This window comes from Lolium rigidum, chromosome 4, assembly GCF_022539505.1.
Source record: "Lolium rigidum isolate FL_2022 chromosome 4, APGP_CSIRO_Lrig_0.1, whole genome shotgun sequence".
Lineage (NCBI taxonomy): Eukaryota > Viridiplantae > Streptophyta > Magnoliopsida > Poales > Poaceae > Lolium > Lolium rigidum.
The window spans coordinates 242,676,090-242,694,038 of NC_061511.1; the positions used below are offsets into that span (position 1 = coordinate 242,676,090).

A 17,949-nucleotide genomic window follows, 5' to 3' on the forward strand; every position below is an offset into this window, starting at 1 on the left:
CGAGGCCAGCTCGAAAGGATTTCCAATTATTTTTGGCCTGACATCTTGGCTCTCCAACGCCGAGGGCGGAAACCCTCCCCAACCTTTCAGTTTTCCCTCCCAAATTCCCCCCAAAATCCCCAAATCCACACTCCCCTCGCAGCCACTTCCACTTTCCCCAAATCTCCCACCGCCGACGCGCTCGCGGCCTCTTCGCCGGGCACACCTCGCCTCCGGCCCAGCTACGTAGAGCGGCGGCGGCGGCGGCGGCGGAGATCTCGTGCTAGGTTAGGTGCCGTCGGCTGAAATCGCCTTGGCGGCGCTCGAGCTCCTGCCTCCCGCGGCCGCATTTTGAAATACCGAGACACCCCCGTCTCGCTCTTCCATGGAGACCTCGACGCCGCAGTCGCCCTCGCCGGCTAGGTCGCCGGGCAGGCCGGCTAAGCCGCGGCTGTTCATACAGGAGATGGTTCTCCGCAACTTCAAGTCCTACGCCGGGGAGCAGCGCATCGGCCCCTTCCACAAGGTCTGTTCCTCCCTCCCGCAGGCGCGAACCCTAGCTAGTTTCTACTTTGACGTGCTCGGCTTGTCGACCCAAGGGAAGGGGGTTAGGGCGGCCGCGGGTGGCACGCACGGTGTTTCCCCTCTTCCGCTCTCTCAGACGTTTTGGTCGTGTTGGCAGCTGATTCAACTTCGAGGGCCTAGGAGCATATATATGTATCTAGAGTTGCATTTTTCACTTGATCTGCAAATCCTGTAAACCCTAGAAATTCCAACTGGATAACAGCTTTACTTAGGTTTTGACGCCTCGAGAGGAGTTTTGTATGGTTGGTTCGAGATTTGCATCTCTGGCCTCCCCCATGCCTGCGAAATTTTGAAATTAATCCCTTCAGCTTCTGAGTTCTGCTCTGCTCTGCCTCGTCTAGTTGTGTCCACAGAAAATATGAACTGAAATTCTGAAACCATGGTTCGAGATTTGCATCTCTGGCCTCCCCCATGCCTGCGAAAATTTGAAACTATTGGCACTACTCGTTATCCCTTCAGCTTCTGAGTTCTGCTCTGCCTCGTCTAGTTGTGTCCACAGAAAATATGAACTGAAATTCTGAAACCCTGGTGTGCCACTGACACACTCTTCATTTTTTTCTGTTCAATTTGTTCTAGCTGCCCAATCAGCACCTTGAAGCACAGATACCTATTTCGATTGTGATATATTGACCACACAATTTTTTTTCTCAAACTAGCATATATGCATTTTATTCATCTTTCACTTCCTAGAAGCATCATTTAAAATTTAAGATGCTCAACCAAATGATGTGGAAACTAAACACCAAAAGTGGTGTCTGTGCTATTTTGCCAACTTTCAGTTGTATTTGGTGATCTGCCATCCCGTGTTTTTTTTCTTAAGTATGATTACCACATCGGTAGTTCTGAAACCATATGACTCGCTTTGTATGCTTTTTCTGTCGAGAAAACTCGCTTTGTGTAGTTAAATTCAGTGTTTGTTGCCACTGGTCATTTTCGTGCCGGACCTGTAATTTCCTAAGATAAGAATGATCCAAGTGCAGTTGACTGAAATAATAACATGACATCCTTTAATCCCCAAATATACACAAATATTCTCAGGATCCAGAACACTTGTATCATAAGTCATACAATCACAACCCTAGTCAATTATAATCTGTAAGCAGATATACCAGCAAAGAGTAATCTAGAGTTCTAGCCTTCTAGCTTTTTGGGACACAGAACTACCATACTACAGATAGGACTCATGCATGATAGAATTGTCCTGATTGCATGCTTTTTGTCTAGTGGTGCTCGTTGAGTGACAATTCCTATAAGCAAAACAAATTATGTAACATTTTTCTTGGTTGCAGAGTTTCTCAGCTGTTGTTGGGCCAAATGGCAGTGGGAAGAGCAACGTCATTGATGCCATGCTATTTGTGTTTGGGAAGCGTGCAAAGCAGGTGAACATTAATAGTATACATCGTAAATGTTTTTATGCCACTGGAATATTTGTTTGCAACGTAGTACATACGTATTCGTTTGGCCTATCCAGTGGTTAAAGGCCAGCACTGTCATGCCAGTCTAAGTGGCCCAGTGATTTCGAAGTTCAAGTGTAACAACTTATGGTTCCTCTGATATTGTATAGCAGACAAAGTCAACACATAATTCTTCGCCTCAGGGTAGCATATAAGCTAGCATGTTGGTACTTTGATGGTACTACCTCCGTTCTGAAATATAAGCCTTTTTTGGAAAGCTAACTTAGCTTTCTAAAAAGGCTAATATTTTGGAACGGAGGTAATGCTAACTTCTTTGGTTGCTAAGTGGGATATATTTAATAGTTGGACATGGCGTGACCCTTATTTATGAAGTATTGTCCTCCTATATTTCAATGGCCATTTCCTGCTTAGATTTCTTTGGATGTTTTGGTTAACAATGAAAAGTACTTAAGTATTGCCCAGCTCATGAAAGATGACCTTTTGCATTCACTAGATGTTATCTTAACTTAGACGATATATTTTTCTAGTTGTTTTGCGCTATATATATTGTTTCTGATTGGTTCTTCCCTAACTGCAGATGCGCCTAAACAAAGTCTCGGAGCTCATACACAACTCTTCCAACCACCAGAACCTAGACAGTGCTGGGGTTTCCGTCCATTTTCAAGAAATCATTGATTTGGTATTTCCTGAGCCATGTACCTATACTTTCTTATCGTTTCATTAGTGCCATAATTCACTGTTGCTTTTTTCCTGGCCATATGCAGGATGATGGAAACTACAGGGTTGTTGAGGGCAGTGACTTTGTCATAACAAGAGTTGCGTTCCGTGACAACACATCTAAATATTACATAAATGACCGTGGAAGCAATTTTACTGAAGTAACTAAACTGTTGAAGGGCAAAGGAGTGGACCTTGATAATAATCGCTTTCTGATCCTTCAGGTTCTGTGCAGTTCTACATGTGAATTATACTGATACTTTAGGATATCTGTTACATTTGATTACCTTCATAAATTCCCACATGTTGCATATTCCTTGATTTAAGTCTACATGGAATAGGTTGGCAGCCATAAGGTGCTTTTCTATCTGTGTTTTGCCGATATTACATATGCTGAACTTCTGAGCTGGACACTGTACAGGGCGAGGTTGAGCAAATCTCCCTGATGAAGCCAAAATCTCAAAGTCCTCATGATGAGGGTTTTCTAGAATATCTAGAAGACATCATTGGTACGAACCAATATGTTGAGAAAATTGAAGAAGCTAACAAGCAGTGAGTTTCTTAACAGAAAATTCAATGCCTGTTGTCATGATGAGTGTGCACTGTCCATTTGTTGTGATGTCATCATTCTCATTTTCTAATACCTTTAGATTGGAAGTGCTCAATGAAAAGAGAACCGCATCGGTTCAAATGCTGAAATTGGCTGAGAAGGAAAGGGACAGTTTAGAGGTGCTGATCAGATGTCATGAATTGATTCTTTTGGTTGATTAACACTATTGACATAGTTATCTTCGTGTAGAATGCGAAAAATGAAGCTGAAACATACATGCTGAAGGAACTGTTGCTTTTGAAATGGCAAGAAAAGGCGACCACAATGGCTTCTGACGATGCTACATCACATGTTACCCAGCTCAAAGACAACGTTACCGACCTTGAGAAGAACCTTACCTCTGAAAGGTGATTTATTGCCACGGTTGTAGTTGAATTTTACAGCCACAAGTTCAGAACTGATTGTTTTTGTTATAATCCAGGGAACAAATTAAACAGAATACTCAAGATCTTAAGAAAATGGAGTCTGTTTACAACAAACATGTCAAAAGGCAAGAGGTATAGTTTAAATTACATTTTCTTTAACCTATGTTGCGGTGAATTTAAAGTTAAATTATCCCTATATATGTCGTGACTGTATTACTAGTTTTACTCTAACTTTACCATATTAAATGCCCCATTATAATATTTGCTCTCTTTTTACATGCAGGACCTTGAGAATAACATGAAAACCTGCAAGGATCAATTTAAGGAGTTTGAGAGAAAAGATGTAAAGCACAGGGAAGATCTAAAACATCTTAAGCAGAAGATTAAAAAGCTGGAAGACAAAGCTGAAAAGGTATGTTAGCATGATTACAGATGTACTTCAAGCAATAAAGTCTCAAGTTTCATGTTGTTGCAGGATGTTGCAAAAATTGAAGGATCAACAAAAGAGATTGAAGAGTCATCCAATCTCATTCCACAGCTTGAGGAAGAGATACCAAAATTGCAAGAACAATTTAACCAAGAAGAGAAAGTGCTGGAGCAAATTAAAGAAAGCTCTCGAGGTGATATTTTTTCTTTAACATTTGCCTGTTTCTCCCCTATTTATCAAACTGTTCTGTTTGATAGCCTTTTTTGTAATTACAGAGGAAACTGAGAAACTACGTGCTGAACTTACCAAAGTAAGGACTGAGCTTGAACCATGGGAAAATCAAATTATTGAGCATAAAGGAAGGCTGGATGTTGCTTCCGCGGAGAAAGAATTGATGAAACAGAAGGTTCGGTCCTCGCCTTTAACTTCTTTATACAGTGAACAATAAATGATACCATTGTCGTTTTTTCTTCAATACGCTTTCCTCCATGATGAGTCACTTGACTGCCAGTTTTGAACACATGTTTCATCGAGGGCACTAGAAATCCTCACCATTATCCCACAGTTTTGCCATCACATCTTGGACCTGCATTGGGCACACATATTCATAATCACATTGCAGTCACGTCACTAGGCAAAACATATTCTTTTGGCAAAGCAATGTAATATGTAATGTTCTGACATTTATTAATTTACATGAACTTATTACCTGTTTTCAGCAAGATGGAGCTCGAGCAGAATTAACTGATGCTCAAAACCAGATGGAAATCATCAAAGAAAAAATCAAAACAAAGGATACATACATTACAGAGCTCCAAGGAAAAATAGAGAAACACCAGAGTGAAGCATCTGAAGCTCGTAAAGTTGAATCGGTAAATTACTTCCATATCAGTTTGAGTCATTCTTCTCATGGGTACTATTAAGTTCTTTCAACTTTTGTGAGTTTCCTGAATCCTAACTTGGGATTTGTAACAGGAATGCCTAAAAGAAGAGGAGACCCTAATTCCTCTTGAACAAGCAGCTAGACAGAAAGTTGTGGAGATCAAATCCACAAGGGATTCTGAGAAGAATCAAGGCACTGTGCTGAAAGCAATTTTACAAGCTAAGGAATCAAAGGAAATAGATGGCATTTATGGCAGACTAGGTGATCTTGGTGCAATTGATGGTAAGATATAATCTATAGCCACAAAAGAAGACTTTTGAATGCACAAAGCTAAACTATTCCAACCTTTTCTGGTCTATGTTGATTTTCCACACCTGAGTTTTGCCTCTTTATTTTGTGCATGGAACACATCTCATTTTTTTTTTGCTCAGGAGACAAATTCTCATTGGCTTGGACTTGAACCAGGTCACAGGGTATAATGGGGATGCTGCCCACACACTTCCCCAGTAGGACCGATTGTATCTGATAGAACACGTGAATGTGATGAGCACTTTTGACATCAGAATTCTTTCATACATCTTTTTTTCAAATGTATTTTAATAGTGTACTTCTATTGAAATCTAAAAGCCATTGTTAGGTACCGTTCACTGTACACTATGCAGATTGTATAGTTTTTGTGGAGGTGAAATTTGCTTTTGACGAATTCTGTACTTTATTGTACTGAAATTATGCATAAGTTCTGCTAAGACCCTTTCTAGATGAGAGAGATGGGCTGGACCTAACCCCTCCCACCCAAGTCTTAGAATGGAATGATTTTTATTTAGACAAATGTGGTGTATATTATTGTGAATCAAAAGTACACTGAAAGGGTTTTTGGGTAGTCTTGAAATTCCATGTGTACATATTATTATATGCTCAAATTATGCTACAAAAGCTTAGGCCATCAGTAATTATACCAAGTATTCAGGTTTAGAAAAGTAATATTTACATTGTGTTAAGGCTTTATCAAGGATACATCATTGGTAAAAAAATCAATAGTTTCTGTGCTGTTTACTTGTATTAACCTGTTAGGTCAAGGCTTCTCCAGTCAGCATCTCTTGATACCAGTACACAAAGCCCCGACAGATGTGACAAGTTTGGACACCCTCTTATTTTATAGATTAGTATTACACTTACTTTTTGCTGTTTCTCCAGAATTGTGTGTATCGGTGCTGTACTATAGTCTCATCTAAAATTGGGGTTACTGAGTTTGTCAACTCATGGTCATTAAATATCTGTAAAATTTCTGTAGTTATACTCTGAGGGGGGTCATTCTATACTTGTAAGATAAATATGCCTTAATTTACTAGAAACTCATGCCTTACAATTTCTGAGGCACAATATCGTTGTAGAAACATTTATTAAGATAAATATGCCTTATTTTACTAGCTATTATGCCTTCAGATAAATATGCCTTAATTTACTAGCTATTATGCCTAAAGCTAGTATACATTAAGATAGATATGCCTTAATATCTTTGTAGAAACATTTACTAGCTATTATGCCTTAATTTGCAGCAAAATATGATGTTGCCATATCAACAGCGTGCGGTGGGCTTGATTATATTGTTGTTGAAACAACAAATTCGGCCCAAGCTTGTGTTGAACTATTACGCAGAAGAAATCTTGGGATTGCTACTTTTATGATACTGGTAATTTCCGGTTTATTTTCCTTTTGCTTCCGTGTTTACTTGTATACAAACTTCTTCCCTGCTGGTTTTATAACGTTATGCTTGATTTTGGTATTTAACTTTTACAGGAAAAGCAAGCCCATCATCTTCGTAAGCTAAAGGAGAAAGTAAAAACACCCGAAGGAGTTCCACGCCTCTTTGATCTGGTAAAGGTTAAAGATGAGAAGCTAAAGTTAGCTTTCTTTGCTACCTTGGGCAATACTGTTGTTGCAAACGATCTTGATCAGGTAAACCCTTAAGTTACTTTGTTTGTTCTACTTGGTCTATTTGCATCTGTCTTAGCTGCTTGCAGTTATAATGTGCCTTATTCATTTGTTTCTCTAATAGTTTCTTAATTGGTTTCCTTAAGCATTTTCATGGAATTGTCATGAATTTGGAAAATAACTTTATTTAGGGGATGCATCATATTCTGTTAAGAAACAAATACTGCTCCTTCTGATTACATTATAACAGTAAGATGAAACATCTATTTTTGTCAGGCTACTCGAATTGCATATACTGCAGATAGTGAATTCCGCCGGGTAGTTACCCTTGACGGTGCACTTTTTGAGAAGTCTGGGACCATGAGCGGTGGTGGTGGCAAACCACGAGGTGGCAAGATGAGCACATCCATCCGAGAAAGCGTCTCAGAAGAGACTGTTATAAATGCTGAAAATGATCTCAGCAAACTTGTTGATCAACTCAACAGATTGCGTGAAAGTATTAATGATGCTAAAAAACGCTACCGGTCCCTGGAAGATGCTAAATCTCGTCTCGAGATGGAATTGGCAAAAGCTAAAAAAGAGGTACCTAAACTACAAAATTTCTTTTTTATCCTTGAGCAGTTTGTTATATTCAGATCACCTTACTTTTGCTTCTCCTGTAAAAGGTGGAGAGTATGAATGCCCAATACAGTTACAATGAAAAGCGACTAGATTCACTGAAAGCTGCATCACAACCCAAAGATGATGAGCTCGGCAGAATGAAAGAGCTGGATGATATCATATCTACCGAACAAGTTGAACTAAAGAAACTTGCAAAGTCTTCCAGCAAGCTCAAAGATAAGGCAAGTGCACATACAAAGTTACAAACCTTGAAGTCTCATTTCTAGCAAAAGCTAGGTCAATGTGCTTTATTAGCGTTAACTTCAATTTTATTGAAAAGTGTAAAACAAACTTAAGATTCACACCTCCCCCCAGTTGAATGCCGTGTCCCATGAAGGTTGTCTGACATTTGTCAAAATTTGGATGTATCTAGATGCTATATAGTGTCTAGATACATCTAAGTTTTGACAAATCTCAGACAACCTTCATCGGACGGAGGGAGTAGCAGTTTAGTTACCAAATACAGTCTCTACTTCCTAACGTATCTTCATTTACTAAATGTACAACAGGCTTCAGAACTTCAGCAGAAAATTGAAAATGCAGGGGGGCAGGTGCTCAAGGATCAGAAGGCAAAAGTTGCAAATATCCAATCTGTAAGTACATCCTTGCTTGTTTGTTTCCTTTTTCTGGTGTGTGTGTCTCTCTCTTGCTGATGCTTATGAATTTGTACTTTAAACATCAGGAACTTGACAAAACAAGCTCAGACATCAACCGCCACAAAGTAAAGATAACTACATGCGAAAAGTTGATTAAAAAATTAACCAAGGGCATTGAGGAGGCGAGAAAAGAAACAGAAAACCTGATTTCTCAAAAGGAGAAATTGATGTCTGTTTTCAAAGAGACAGAGAAGAAAGCTTTTCTTGTTCAAGAAGAATATAAGAAAACCCAAGAGGTAGTTTAGTTATGTTGCTCTATGGTCTGGACCCTGAATGGCTTGTTGCATGTTTGGAAGGTTAATGTTAGTCCATTGAACTTGTAGATGATTGACAGCCATAAAGAGGAGCTTGACAAAACAAAGGAAGACTACAATAAAACGAAGAAAGTGGTGGATGAACTGAGAGCCTCCGAGGTTTCTTCCATTAATTTGGATTCTATTAATATCTTAATTAACTTGGTCAAGATGGTTCTTTTTCTGACCTCAGCTTTTCTTGAAACAAAATAACACAAACTATTTGTGTAAAAACAGGTTGATGCAGAGTACAAACTGCAAGACACAAAAAAGCTTGCCAAGGAGTGGGAAATGAAGGTGAAAGCATTTGGGAAAAGGCTTGTGGACATTCAGGCGAATCTTGCTAAACACATGGATCAGTATGTTGAAATGTTATTTTTTCAGTTATTTTATGAATCATGTATGTTTTTTATGCCTTCTAAATGGTACGTGTTTCCCTCACAGAATCCAAAAGGATGCTATTGATCCTGAGAAACTTAAAGAAACACTCAGTGATGAGCATCTCAATGAAATGTGTGACCTGAAAAGAGCAATGGAGATGGTGGCATTATTGGAAGCACAACTTAAAGACTTGAGTCCAAATCTGGATTCAATAGCAGAGTATGGATTAATGCCATATAACTGTTGACAAAACCTTTTCCCGTCAACTTATTAATTACTTATCTTGGTTAAACCAGGTACCGCACAAAGGCTCGTTTATATGGTGAACGCGTCGATGAGCTAAATGCTACCACTCAGGAGCGTGATGATCTTAAAAAACTATATGATGGGCTGCGGAAGAGAAGGTATCATCTTACTTTCTGTTTTATTATTTGGATTGATTGATTAACCTCCTTACATGCAATATATATTGTTGCAGGTTAGATGAGTTCATGGCAGGGTTCAACAAAATTTCTCTGAAACTGAAAGAGATGTATCAGGTATGATTATGTATAGCTAGTATGTAATATGACACTCCTTTCACAAATGAAGTCCAACCACTCAGCTGATGGCTATGCCCAAGGATGAAGGCTCACGCGAGTGCACACACTGCAGACATACTTGTGCTTTTCTTCTCTTGTTCTCACTAAATAGAATACAGTACCTTAAGTAGCGCACACACATGCAGATGGTCAAGCCCACACTTTGCTCGATCCATAACTATCGCCGCTAGCTGGTAGTAGATGGCAACTAGCAACCACCATGCAGGCCACGCCATTCGGCCACTCCTCACACCTGGAGATCATGCTCATTCACTCTGCACAATGACTGATTACCAGGTCACTACTAAAGCCTATCACCAACAGCTAGCTCTATCCATGCATGCGTGTATCTCTCCTACTAGCTAGGCATGCAACTAACAAACACTTTCAGACTTGGTACCGTACAGCCATAGCACCAAGCTGAGTCGCTAACACACACACTAACAAGCTTTGCCTTGTGTACACTTGAACACATCACTACGGTGTGCACATTGCCACAACTTCAACTAAATCCAAAACCCAGAAACACAACTGAAATAAACATGAGCGCACATACACAACAAGGTTAACTCCAACATCAGCTACCATGGAACGGACCAGGCACAAGAGTTAATTAATTATACTGTAACCATATTAACTTTAATGTGCCGACAACTACACCTCTTCTCAGCTTTCCATAGGCTTATAGGGGTGTGAAAAATGTGGTAACTCTACTCACGCTTAGCCTGGTGATATCAGCTCATTGTTGCCACAATGATGTTTTCATTGAATTGTCTGTTGTGCACGCTCACTTGTGGATGAGATCTTGTTAGCTACAAAACATTATAATTTCATAATATTGTTTCAATAAAATATGTGTGAAGTTGGTCAAAATTTTAACTGACAGCACTGTGTACAAGAAGAGAAAACAGATATTTATTTTTTGATGTGTTGTGAAATGATTTCACAATATTGTTTTGTTGTCTTAGATGATTACTCTTGGAGGCGATGCGGAGCTGGAACTTGTTGATTCGTTGGACCCATTTTCAGAAGGTGTTGTTTTCAGTGTAAGACCTCCTAAGAAAAGCTGGAAGAACATTGCCAATCTATCTGGTGGCGAGAAGGTATTTCTTTATCCTTACTTGTAGAAGTGTCAGAAACTAAGTTAACATTATTTTATGCATACACTTGGCATGTGGAAAGTCAATATCAGAACTTTCCATGTACTAGAAATTTTACAATTTTACTTTTAATCAATAATAATAGGTGCATATTCCGAGAGCATAGAATTCATGTCCACTTTGTTTTGGTTTTCTAATACATAACCATTGGCTTTACCAATCATGCATATGGAAATTTGAGAACACCATAATAATCAGAAAGTTGTACTGCATTATTGGCGCTCATTTAATAGTTAAGACACTTGTTTTGTCTCACATTTAGAATAGAAAAGATAAATATGTTTAAATAAAGTTGCATGCCTCATTTAGGAGGCCAGAAATAGAAAGGAAGTGAATATCTAGTATATTAATCTTGATTCCAGGCACTTGAGAGTTAGCCTCCTTCAAATCACCAACTTCTCTGAAAATGCACACTAAGTTTTTTATTGGGAAAAACTATCTGCTTATGTTTCCTGGTTAACACGGCTGTTACATATTTAAGATAGCACAGTGCATCAAAATTATTTCATTATAGAGTCAAATACAATTCTTCAGGACCTGAAATAAGCATCTGAGCTGTGTTTGATTTATTTCTGCGGTACACCTTCGTTCTTGTTGCACACAATTCAAATGTTGATCACAATCCCTTACACTTACTCTTTGTGGTGCAATCCACATGTACTGCCAAATATTTATCATCTTAATATTACCCGCTGGGCATGCACCAATTCAAACATTTTTTTGTCGCAGACGCTTAGCTCCCTGGCTCTGGTGTTTGCTCTTCACCATTATAAACCGACTCCATTGTATGTTATGGATGAGATAGATGCAGCGTTGGGTAAGCCTTGTGACCATTCTCTTTAACTAATACTATCTGTCATTTTAATAGACTAATCAAACTGCTGCTTATAGATTTTAAGAATGTATCCATTGTCGGACATTATGTGAAAGATCGAACCAAAGATGCCCAGTTCATTATTATTAGGTAAGTTTATTCAGCCCATCCTTCTCACCTCTTACATTTTCTCTTAGTTGCTTCTATACTTTATATTCAAACTGGGAAATTGATCTAAAATTCCTACCTATTCAAACAAACCTTATGAAAAATATAAGGTATACACTAATACACAGGTTTACCAGTTCGTGTGCAATATTTATAATGGAGACAATACCTCTACAAAAATGGCCAAAATTGATCTAAAAGGCCATGCAATCCGAGTAAAAATATCATTTCATGTTTGTTTGATTATTAATCTCACGTCTGTTACCCTGTCTGCAGTCTCAGGAACAACATGTTTGAACTAGCTGATCGGCTGGTTGGCATCTACAAGACAGATAATTGCACCAAGAGTATAACCATCAACCCCGGTAGCTTCGCTGAGAGCATGGAGGCAGTCTAGTGTACCTTAGAGTTCTATCTGAATGTAATGTTCTCTGGTGCCCTCGTGGAACCGAGGTTCCTTCGGCATCAGGATTTATCGTACTGCTAAGCTGGTTTTATGCCATGTAAAGATACCATTGATAGAATGAGGCTAGTACATTTGGTCACCTAAGGTGTGATTGTATGTATGTAAAAAATATGAAACGTGGATTGCTGACGTTATATTTGTTTGACCAATTAACTTTGTGCTCTCAACATTGCTTTAGAGTCTAAACAGCTTTCTTATTTGCCATTTTCAGAAAAGACGCTCTTTTGTTCAGCCACAATGATCTGAGGTGTAGTTAAATAAGTGTTTATGAAAAGGAAACTATTATTTCGTGTGAAATGCACTCTGTGCTTAACTCACTTTGGCTTCTCTTCAAGGTTATCCCTTTAGCTATTCACTTGATCCATATGTGGTTCTATCTACAGTCGGAGGACGTGCCGACTGGATATGATGGATGGTCTGCTGATAGGCGTTTGGAATGCTGATGCAAAGGAACTTCATGTTGCTACTCTTTTTTAGATGACTTATTTTTGTTGAGACCCTTTGTGACCCGTGATTTGTAATAAGTCTTTAGTTGTTCGTGTGTACAACTGGATTCGATTTAAATCTTAATAAAGCAGCGTATGCATCATTTTGATGGGAAACCCATTTTGAAAAAGAAAAAAACTCACTCTAGTGTTTGTACGTTTGATTGAGTGATTATAAGCACTTGTATTGTTTTGTTAGCATCAGTGGTGTCACAATAGTCATTTGTAAACAACCTGTACGGGCAAAACTGAGTCGATCGGCCACCATCCGCAGGTACGACTGCTGCTAATGTGCGTTCCCCTGAGGCACATGCGAAGACGACCCGTGACCAGTCCACTGAAATCGCACGAAAACAAACCGAGTTTAGAAGCTGAAACCCGTGGTCTTTGCCGCATTTTGCAGATCCTCAGGTAAAATGGGCGTGCACATACATGGGTACCAGCTAGAGCAAAGCCAAAAATCAGCAGAAACGAAGCATTCAGGGAACAGCAACACGAGCGCCATGGAAGACGAGATCGAGGTGGCTAAACTTTCTTAATCAGGCAGGTTTATGTACACACGGATCAGCGATCTTGCTCCTCCCTAAATCACCTTTCTCTACTTAACAACGTACGTACCATGAATCCATGATCCTACCACTAGTAGAGCTCTACGCTCGCTCGTGCGCAAGAGATCACGAGCCGTAGAGCAGCGAGGGCGGCTCGTTGAGGTCGAAGGCGGGGACGGTGGGCCCGGTGCGCAGTTCGAGCACCGTGGACGGAAGCGCCGGCGCGGCGTCCTCCATCTTGACCGGGAGCAGCGGCTGCGCGAGGAAGTCGAGCACGGTGGAGGAGACCCTCCTGGCCGGGAAGTAGACGCAGTGCCAGGGCGACGGGCGCGCGACGTCGAGGCCGCCCCCGAACATCCCCGGCGCCGTGGGCGGACGCGGAGGCAGCAGGGCCCCCGGCTGCAGCGGCAGGTGCGGGAAGGGGTACGGGTGCTGGCCGTGGCCGGTGCCGAAGTTGGTCCTGGCCTTGGGCCCGCGCAGCGCGAGCGCGGCGCGGTCGTAGGCGAGCGCGGCGTCGACGGGGGTGTCGTAGGTGCCGAGCCACACCCGCGTCTTCTTCCACGGGTCCCGGATCTCCGCCGCGTACCGGCCCCACGGCCGCTTCCGCACGCCGCGGTAGTGCGCGTGCGGCTGCGCCTCCGGTCGCCCTCCCGCCGACGCGCTGCCGCGCTCCTGTTTCACCCGCTGCATCTGCATGGTGGGAGGCCTCTTCACGGTGTGTGTAGCTAGTTCGGCGGAGCTGGTACTGATTCTACTGCTGTGAAGGTCGGCCAAGTCTTGGGAGCTCAGCAAAGACGAAGGGTGGCTCTTATACGAGGACGGAGGGAGGGAGCGAGAGGATGGGCTCGCTGCAGCTCTACCGCTCTTGCTGCCTAACCTATGAGGCTATGGCGCGCCTCGTGAAGTGGGGAGGTAGCAGTATAGGTTTTCTGGGGCTCCGTCCGAGTGTGTAGGCGTCGGGGGGCTTGAGGGAGGCTGTCGCTGACCGGGCCTAGCTAGAGCTAGCTAGCTCGTGGCCTCGTGCGGTGCCGCTGCCCCTGCCCCTGCCGCCGCGCGATTCGACAGCGAGCGGGGCCCTGCAGCCCCTGGCAAGGTGACGCAAGCCCTACACCATCCATCTGTCTGCCCATCCATTACCATGATCCATGATCCATGCCAGCCGCCCCGTCCCGTCCCGTCCACGGTCGTCTCCATCATCCCACCGTCCGGCCGTACCGCGCCCGCGGCCCGCCCGGCTACCTGGCTAGGCGTTGCCCGTAGCCGCACTCATTGACTAGCACAGGCAGCGCGGTGCCGTGCGTGGGCGGGCAAAATGACCTGAGCCCGGCCTGGCCTGCCCTCGTTACGTTGTGTCACGTACGTTCATGGATGCCCCGTGTTGCCCAACGGAAAAAAGAAGACGGGTACGGGCAAAATCGGCAGAAATAACCTGTACATGAAACAAATTCGAAAAATAAACTTTCAGCGAAAAAATCACAGAAATAACTCTTTTGTACCGCGCCGAGCATCACGATACCGCACACACGTTAACATGAACTCGCAGGACCCATGGACCGAAAGTGTCGCGTCCTTGAGCTTGGCGTCGCACGGCGGCGTGACACATCGACTTGGGATAAGTAGAGCTGAGCCGGCCCATGACGGCCAGTTCACTCACACGCGCACACGCTGGCTAGGGTTCATCCTACACCTGGGCATTTCTCGGGCCGGGCTAGGTTTCGGGCCAAGCCCGAAAAAGCCCGAACCAAAAATCCCGGGCCCGAGCCCGGCCCGGCCCGACCTTCGGGCTTACAAATCGGGCCCGAACCCGGCCCGAACAGAGAAAAACCCGGCCCGGCCCGAACTAGGCTTGAATCACATTTTCTGTAAGCCCGAGCCCGGCCCGGCCCGATGTTCGGGCTCCAAAATCAGGCCCGAACCCGGCCCGACATGCAAGCCCGACCCGGCCCGGCCCGGGATTTTCGGGCTGGGTCGGGCCGGGCCGTCCGGGCCGGGCTGCCCATGCCCAGTTGTAGTTCATCCCTCCATGCGACAAGGGTTGCGACCACAGTTTCCTCTCCCCCTCCTCTAATCCCCCCACCAAAGCTCACATATTTGAGGAATTTCTCCGAGATTCTTGACCTCAACCCTTTTCCCTAGGTATCATTCCTCAATCCCCTCAAATTTTGCTATTTTAGGGAGACCTTGTTCATTAAAGATTTCTAGGAATTTATATGCATTTTAACTTTGTAGCATGTGAATAGCAGCTGTGTGACTATGTTTAGGTCTTTTGTGCTCTAGATTTTGTAGTCACATGCTCACATATTAATTTTTATTTTCTCATGTTTTGCTCGCATATTAGTTTGCATACTCTCACATTTGCTCACACTAGTCGTTTCTTACATGCTCACATGTTTAGGATGACGATTCTCGATCCTTACTACGATGATAAATACCACGCCTACTTGATGCTCGAGAAGGAGGTAATGGAAAAGAACCAATTAGTTCATATAGTTTTGCAATGTTAAAATGGATATGAAATAATCAAGATTGTATGTGTGTAGGTCCTTGGACTGTAGGGATACGTTGCATAGAAAACAAAAAATTTCCTACCGCGAGAACGCAAACCAAGCCAAGATGCAATCTAGAAGATGGGAGCAACGAGGAGATGATCGAGACTCACCCTTGAAGATTTCCAAAGCCTACAAGATGATGCTCTTGTTGCTGCGGTAGACGATCACTTGCCGCTTGCAAAAGCGCGTAGAAGATCTTGATCACGGTGCCACGATCGGGCAGCACCTCCGTACTCGGTCACACGTTCGGTGTTGATGAAGACGACGTCCTTCTCCCCGTTCCAGCGGGCAGCGGAAGTAGTAGCTCCTCCTTGAATCCCGGCAGCACGACGGCGTGGTGGCGGTGGCGATGGAGAACTCCGGCGGAGCTTCGCTAAGCGTTGCGGGAGAGGTGGAGGAGGTGGGGCGGCTAGGGTTTGGGAGAGGGGTGGCCGGCCACTATGGGGTGCGGCCTCCATGAGGGCTTGTGGTGGCCGGCCCCCTCCCCTATGCCCCTCATTATATAGGTGGATCCCCAAGTGTTGGACTACAAGTCTTCGAATAAGACCCCAACCCAAAATCTTCCATGTAGTAGGGAAACCTACCCAAGGTGGGACTCCCACCCAAGTGGGATTCCCACCCTTCCATGAAGGGGGGTGGCCGGCCCCCTTGGTGGAGTCCACCTTGGACTCCCCCCTCTAGGGTTGGCCGGCCATGGGGAGGTGGAGTCCCTCCGGGACTCCTCCTTCCTTAGTGATTTCTTCCGGACTTTTCTAGAACCTTCTATAACCTTCCATAAATGCACCGGATCATTTCCAAACTTGGAATATGACTTCCTATATATGAATCTTATTCTCCGGACCATTCCGGAACTCCTCGTGATGTCCGGGATCTCAATTCCATATTTCAAGTTCTACTATTACAACATCAAACCTTAAGTGTGTCACCCTACGGTTCGTGAACTATGTGGACATGGGTGAGAACTCTCTCCGACCAATAACCAATAGCGGGATCTGGAGATCCATAATGGCTCCCACACATTCAACGATGACTTAGTGATCGAATGAACCATTCACATACGATACCAATTCCCTTTGTCACGCGATATTTTACTTGTCCGAGGTTTGATCATCGGTATCACTCTATACCTTGTTCAACCTCGTCTCCGACAAGTACTCTTTACTCGTATCGTGGTATGTGGTCTCTTATGAACTTATTCATATGCTTGCAAGACATTAGACGACATTCCACCGAGAGGGCCCGGAGTATATCTATCCGTCATCGGGATGGACAAATCCCACTCGTTGATCCATATGCCTCAACTCATACTTTCCTGGATACTTAATCCCACCTTTATAACCACCCATTTACGCGAGTGGCGTTTGATGTAATCAAAGTACCTTTCCGGTATAAGTGATTTACATGATCTCATGGTCGAAAGGACTAGGTAACTATGTATTGAAAGCTTATAGCAAATAACTTAATGACGTGATCTTATGCTACGCTTAATTGGGTGTGTCCATTACATCATTCATATAATGATATAACCTTGTTATTAATAACATCCAATGTTCATGATTATGAAACTAACCATCTATTAATCAACAAGCTAGTTAAGAGGCTTACTAGGGACTCTATGTTGTTTACATATCACACATGTATCAATGTTTCGGTTAATACAATTATAGCATGGTATATAAACATTTATCATAAACATAAAGATATATAATAACCACTTTTATTATTGCCTCTTGGGCATATCTCCAACAGCTCTCCCACTTGCACTAGAGTCAATAATCTAGATTACATTGTAAGGTACCTAACACCCATGGCATTCGGTGTTGGTCATGCTTTGCCCTAGGGAGAGCTTTAGTCAACGGATCTGCTACATTCAGATCGGTGTGTACTTTGCAAATCTTTACTTCTCCATCTTCGATGTACTCGCGAATCGAATGATAACGCAGCTTGATATGCTTCACCTCTTGTGTGACCTTGGTTCTTGTGCATTGGCGATGGCACCCATGTTGTCACAGTAGATGACTAGTAGGTCCAATGCACTAGGAACCACACCGAGCTCTACAATGAACCTCTTCATCCATACCGCTTCGATGAAGCCTCCGAAGCCGCTATGTACTCCGATTCTGCTGAAGACTTCGCCACCGTGCACTGCTTCGAGCTTGCCCAGCTTACTGCAGCATCATTCAATATAAACACGTACCCAGATTGTGACTTGGAGTCATCAGGATCAGTGTTCCAACTTGCATCGGTGTAACTTGTTACAACGAGCTCTTGGTCA

At 43.1% G+C, this 17,949-nt stretch overlaps 2 protein-coding genes across 2 annotated transcripts; one reads left to right on the forward strand and one right to left on the reverse strand.

Moving 5' to 3' along the window:
* The first annotated feature begins 364 nt into the window (after positions 1-364).
* On the forward strand, positions 365-12,166 carry LOC124648501 (structural maintenance of chromosomes protein 4-like). The gene is made up of 28 exons (XM_047188258.1): positions 365-505; positions 1,854-1,943; positions 2,557-2,658; positions 2,744-2,920; positions 3,118-3,248; positions 3,347-3,425; positions 3,496-3,653; positions 3,728-3,803; positions 3,955-4,083; positions 4,147-4,291; positions 4,374-4,504; positions 4,818-4,970; positions 5,074-5,263; positions 6,538-6,671; positions 6,779-6,937; positions 7,190-7,495; positions 7,579-7,755; positions 8,083-8,166; positions 8,256-8,465; positions 8,553-8,642; positions 8,760-8,881; positions 8,967-9,122; positions 9,200-9,307; positions 9,382-9,442; positions 10,453-10,587; positions 11,374-11,461; positions 11,536-11,608; positions 11,903-12,166. The coding sequence occupies exons 1-28, from the start codon at positions 365-367 to the stop codon at positions 12,021-12,023; spliced, it is 3,726 nt and encodes a 1,241-aa protein (XP_047044214.1). The 3' UTR covers positions 12,024-12,166.
* A 1,085-nt stretch (positions 12,167-13,251) lies between these two features.
* LOC124648502 (ethylene-responsive transcription factor 8-like) lies at positions 13,252-13,821 on the reverse strand. The gene has a single exon (XM_047188259.1). It carries the CDS (start codon positions 13,819-13,821, stop codon positions 13,252-13,254), a length of 570 nt encoding a protein of 189 aa, XP_047044215.1.
* Positions 13,822-17,949: the final 4,128 nt, after the last annotated feature.